The sequence below is a fragment of the Tachypleus tridentatus genome, chromosome 1, assembly GCF_004210375.1.
Source record: "Tachypleus tridentatus isolate NWPU-2018 chromosome 1, ASM421037v1, whole genome shotgun sequence".
NCBI lineage: Eukaryota > Metazoa > Arthropoda > Merostomata > Xiphosura > Limulidae > Tachypleus > Tachypleus tridentatus.
Genome location: NC_134825.1, coordinates 104,313,945 through 104,319,944, shown reverse-complemented (window position 1 = coordinate 104,319,944; position 6,000 = coordinate 104,313,945). Strand labels below are relative to the sequence as shown.

Sequence of the window (6,000 nt, the reverse complement as noted above, 5' to 3'; positions counted from 1 at the left end):
TGTTCAAAAACTATCATGACATCGAAACTGCCAAAAGTCAAGTTTGATTAATATTGTTTTAGGCTAAGTAATATCAACAATAACTTATATAATTATGTAGACATAGCGTAGTTCACTAAATGATAATGTAATAATTATGTACACAGAGAATAGTACACTAAAGGATGACATTATGGCAGGGTGCTGGACCCACAGACATCGTACATGATATCATGTTATGGACCACATTACGGCAGGGTACTGAACCCACACACCTCGTCCATGACATCACGCCCTGGACCACATTGTGACAGGTTCTGGACCCACACACTTCGTCCATGATATCATGTTATGGACCACATTATGGTAGGGTGCTGGACCCACACACTTCGTCCATGATATCATGCCCTGGACCACATTGTCACAGGTTCTGGACCCACACACTTCGTACAAGACATCATGCCCTGGACCACATTGTGACAGGTGCTGGGCCCACAGACATCGTCCATGAAATCATGTTATGGACCACATTGTGAGAGGTGCTTTACAAAAGCTGATATTTTTCAGTTCAGCAGAAAATTGAAAATTATTGATAATTTATTCAAACAGTTGCCTGCAACATTTTCAGGTTCTAAAGAGTACTTAGTGGTTATTTCCAACTTCCCTATTTCTGCTTCGTGAATTTTCACTTCCATGTATTTTATGTCTACGTCCTCTTATTAAGTGGTCATTTACAGATCTTCTGTGGCTATTTTCCTTTTTTTTTAATGATTATTTCAAAGTCTTCTCTGACGATTTTCGTATCTTAAGTCGCCATTTTAAAGTCTGTTCTCGTGTTTTCTCTATCCAAAGTGGTTTCTTCGAGATGTCTTTTGGGTGCTTCTATTTCCTGAACGATTAATTCCATATCTTCTGTGCTTTTTTTTTCCCTTTTGCTTTTGATACAATTTTTCTTCTGGTCTAAGGGGCGAATTATTCTTAAACCAAGGTTCATTCCTCGCGGATTTGTTTACATTAGTTACCAGACGTACTAAATCTCACTGGAGAATGAGATTCTTCGAGATTAGTGCTTGGTTGACAAAACAACCTACATTGTTAGAAAGTCAAAAAGTTGGATTGAACTGACGTCTAACTGTAAAAGAATATTAATAAGGAAGGCCCTAACTTAAGAAGTTTTCGTCTTTTACAAAATCGGTACAAATAAAACTTCAGTAAATTAGATGAAAACCAATACATGTAATGTTGAAAATTATATATAAAGTAAAAATAGGACTGTCGATAATTGTGAAACGGAGATTATTGTTATAACAGAGTAATGTAACAAAAATAAACTCATATTAGTTACTTTCAAACGTTTACTTTATCGTAGATAATCAAATTCACATTGATCGACATCACTACACATGCGTTATTTCTTTACAAAACCATACACGTATTACAGCAAATATCCAAATTTTGTTTCCAGAAAAATATATCATTCAAGTATTTGAGATTAATATTGTATTTAATTCTACGGTAGCTATCCTCTCACGTGCAGGTGGAGGGTCATAATTTATCATTTCTAGGTTTTCACAAACTCTCTTTGTCTTTAAACTTTATCTGGTGATTCTATACCTCACACTTTAAAACAGATTATCGAAATAAGTTCAGGTACAGCAGTTAACAATCAGATGCTAACGAATCATTTCTCGTGTTAAAGAAGACCAGCCTTTACGGTGGTTATTTAGTGTCCTTACTTATTGTGCGTTCCATCATTTAACGACTGTTCAGTTAAAAACAAGGTCCAACCTTACATTACTAATAAACAAACGGATCTAAGATAACACAAGCGGTAAATACATGAATCTGTTGAAACACTACTGTATCTGATGTAGCACTATTGTATCTGATGTAACAGTATTGTATCTGTTGTAACAGTATTGTATGTGATGTAACGCTATTGTATCTGTTGTAAGACTATTGTACGTGTAACACTAATGTATCTGATGTAACACTATTGTATCTGATGTAACAGTATTGTATCTGTTGTAAGACTATTGTACGTGTTGTAACACTAATGTATCTGATGTAACACTATTGCATCTGATGTTACAGTATTGTATCTGTTGTAACACTATTCTATCTGATGTAACAGTATTATATCTGTTGTAACAGTATTGTATCTGATGTAACACTATTGCATCTGATGTAACAATATTGTATCTGATGCAAGACTATTGTATGACTTGTAACAGTATTGTATCTGATGTAGCACTATTGTATCTGTTGTAACAGCATTGTATCTGTTGTAACAGTATTGTATCTAATGTAACAGTATTGTATCTGATGTAACAGTATTGTATCTATTGTAACAGTATTGTATATGATGTATCAGTATTGTATCTGATGTAACACTATTGTATCTGATGTAACAGTATTGTATCTGTTGTAACAGTATTGTACGTGTTGTAACACTATTGTATCTGATATAACAGTATTGTAACTGTTGTAATAGTATTGTACGTGTTGTAACACTATTATATCTGATCTAACAGCATTGTATCTGTTGTAACAGTATTGTATCTGATGTAACAGCATTGTATCTATTGTAACGGTATTGTATATGATATATCAGTATTGTATGTCTTGTAACACTATTGTATCTGATGTAACGGTATTGTATCTTAAACGTTGTTTATGTATAATTCCCATCCACATAGCTGAGACTGTAAACCTGATGTTATACAAATTTTGTTACATCTCTCAAGAAAAACGTAATGACTTACGATGGAAGATACACAAACGTAAGGTGTGTAGAACAGAAAACATATGATAAGTTTTTAAAGACATGGGGTCGTTTCCAAAGTTATAATTCTGTCTAAATTGTAACCATATTTTCTTTTCAAAGTTATAATTCTGTCTAAATTGTAACCATATCCTCTTTTCAAAGTTACTTTCTTCGATAGTATTATAACTAATTAATATTATTTATGACAGTTTTCTTACTTTACGATCGATAAGAGAACACTATGTAACACAAATTTTGTTCCTGGATAGTTTGTGTTATTTCTTAATTGCTTATGTTGTAAAAGTACAGAAAATGACTATTATTCCCTTCAAACTTTGATTTTGTGACCTGGATAATGAAATTTAGAAATTAACTTATTTTCTATGTAAAAACGGGCAAATTTGCACATTCTCATTTACATAAGGTCTGAATAAAATAACATATGAATCAAGATTTACATGTATTTATACTAAAGTTATACAAAAATGAACAAAAATGCTTAGAAGTGAGTAGTTTTTCGAGATTTACGACTGTAATGTAAATCACTTTCATGTATCAGCCCCCAAATATAGTCCCCCATCATGTTTTCGTTATATACTCCTTGGTAGCGGCGTTCAGAGTCCAGTATATCTTGGCGGAAGCGCTCGCCTTGCTCCTTTGATTATGCTCCCATGTTCTCCTTGAATTTATCAATATGAGCGTCAAGGATATGGACTTTCAAGGACATCCTGCAGCCCATTTTGCTGTAGTTCTTCACCAGAGCCTCAACCAGTTCCACATAATTTTCTGTGGTTGCGCAAGAAACCCCGAACCACTGCGACAAACCTGCCCCAAGCATTTTTTCCTATCTACTGAGCTTCTTGGGGAATTCTGTGCACTCCAGGATCTTTCCTGACTTGCGACTTGCACACTTTTATCTAACAAAGCCGAATGCCGAGCTTTTGACATCTAGGCTCAAGTAGTCTCTTTGGTTGGGGTAGTATGGGTTTCTCTCACCAGCTGCACCTCTGAAATTGTAATCTGGATCTTCAACGTCTACCTCCTCTTCTGATTTGCTACTCTCTTGTAAAGATGGCTGCTTTCTCTCTGGCGGAGTAGGTACAGGGAGCTCAGGGCAGTGTGGCACTGGGGCGATGGATGATGGAAGGTCTGGATACATGATAGCAGATGCATTCTTGCCAGCCCGACGTTTGGAAAGGTCCACCATGCATAAGTAGCAACTGCCTGAGTGGTCAGTGGGTTCACACCAAATTCTTGGAATAGCGAACTTCATGGCTCTCTTTTCCTCCTCTGTACCATCCTGCAAAAGAGCAAAATAAAATTGTTATTATGAAGAATACATTTATTTCATCCACAACTAATGTGTAAGAGGTTCATGTAAAATATATTATATATGATATGATATTGTTTCTATACTATTGGAAATTAAAAGATACTTAAATTTTAGAAGGTCTAAAGTTTGTATAATATAAGATCTTACTATTCCAGCAAGCAAAAATTATCCGTCTTACCTTCTAGAGTTTTTTTTCAGTGCTCGCTGGTAAAATGAGGTGTCCAGGGTTTGTCTTGATCCCAGGCATGCTGAAATATACCTTGTAGGCTTTACACATTTTAGCAGATGTTGTCGCAGAGTATTTTTTCGCTCTTGTCTTGATAACTTGGCCACATACATAGCAGAATGTGTCTGGAGAATTCTTGTAGCTTCTTGATGCCATCTCTGATAAAATGAGATAGGTCTATGTGTTCACTTAGGCAGCTAAACTGAAGTGGTGAGTGGAGAGCCCCTGTATATAAATATTACTATGGAAAGTTTTACAACATTCTATAAAGTTCTTGAAAATTCCCTATCAGCTACTCAGCACTGAATCTGTCTGGAATGTTCTGGAAAATGGGTAAATTTGAAAATTTCATTACCCAGGTCACAAAAGCAAAGTTTGAAGAGAAAAACAGATATTTTCCGTTTACTTTACACATAAGCAATTTGAAAATAACACTTTCTGCCCAGGAACAAGAAAAAGTAAACACTTTTTTACCTAGTGTTATGGAAATATACTGACCTGGCTTAGCCGGGTATGGTTGCTGTCACGGTTTGGTTGGTTTTATTTGGACAGTAACATAAACAAATTAAATATTGACGTGACTTAGGACACACTATTAGTTTGAATATTTATTATGTCTTCTCTCATTTTGTGTCACTTCTAAAATAATTTTGTGATTATTATAATGGTTAAGCTGCATTGTTAGTTTAATTGTTGGATTAAGGTAGTATTACTGATATAGGGCCAAAATTTTTATCAAGGTAAAGTAAAATTGTTTGTAGATTATTAATTATATATTTTTAGATCTGGTGCATTTTGATAGCTTGCTTTGATCAACGTAAATGATATACTGATATCGTGTTAACTTAAATTAAAATAAAACAAAAAAACCATCGGATTACCTTATTTACCGATTGCCCAAAGTTTATACAGATAATTCTAGCATGAATAATAATTCTTGTTTTGACTTGAGTTTAAGTAAGAATGTTCGATAAAATGATACAAAATAGACTTATCGCGAAATTTTCTAGTAAATAAATCAACGTATTAAACTATTAAGTTTTAACCAGCAGAACGAAAAATTTTATTCTGAAAAATTTGGAAACATGCTCAAACAGGTTAATGTAGCACCATCTACCGACTAGATGAACAAACTTTTTTAATGAAATACTTGCCATAAATACTTGAGACGCTTAAAGAAACATATTAAGTAGATTCGGTGTGGTATTAAACTGAAACGTCAGTTTTGTTTTATATACGTAATGTGATACAAAAATCTTAAATATAGCAATACAAGAAGTAAAAACACAAGTATAAACAATATTATAATGATATACGAAGCTAAGAATAGATGTAACCGTTGAATATTCAGTTCCTCAAATGTTTCAAAATTTATTCAAAGTAATCTGAATTTTGTTGAAAGTTTATCCATTTTGGAAAGCGTAGATCAAGAGTGTCTTTGTGTTCAAATTCTAAGAAAAACAATTTTTGAAAGATTTTAAGAAAAATCGAAGGCGAAAAGACTTCTTAATTTTGGTGGAAATTCGAATTTTTAAAAACATGAAAACAATGTGGTTTGTGATGGTAACATAAAGAGAGAAATATGGAGTAGTGGTTACTTTGTCGGAAAACTGAAGAATAGAGCTAAATGTTATAAAGGAACACATAATGTCGCTTAACAAAAAATGAAAATTTTCGCTAATATACACAAGAAAC

General features: G+C 33.8%; 1 protein-coding gene across 1 annotated transcript; it reads right to left on the bottom strand.

Annotated features, from left to right (window-relative positions):
• Window positions 1-3,540: 3,540 nt before the first annotated feature.
• On the bottom strand, window positions 3,541-4,394 carry LOC143257405 (uncharacterized). Its single transcript, XM_076516017.1, has 2 exons — window positions 4,258-4,394; window positions 3,541-4,046 (listed from the first exon to the last, which is right to left on the bottom strand). The coding sequence occupies exon 2, from the start codon at window positions 4,017-4,019 to the stop codon at window positions 3,660-3,662; it is 360 nt and encodes a 119-aa protein (XP_076372132.1). The 5' UTR covers window positions 4,020-4,046; window positions 4,258-4,394; the 3' UTR covers window positions 3,541-3,659.
• Between the last annotated feature and the right edge of the window lie 1,606 nt (window positions 4,395-6,000).

Excerpts from the sequence above, each read along its gene's own strand:
- LOC143257405 (XM_076516017.1), bottom strand. The coding sequence starts at position 4,019 with ATGAAGTTCGCTATTCCAAGAATTTGGTGTGAACCCACTGACCACTCA.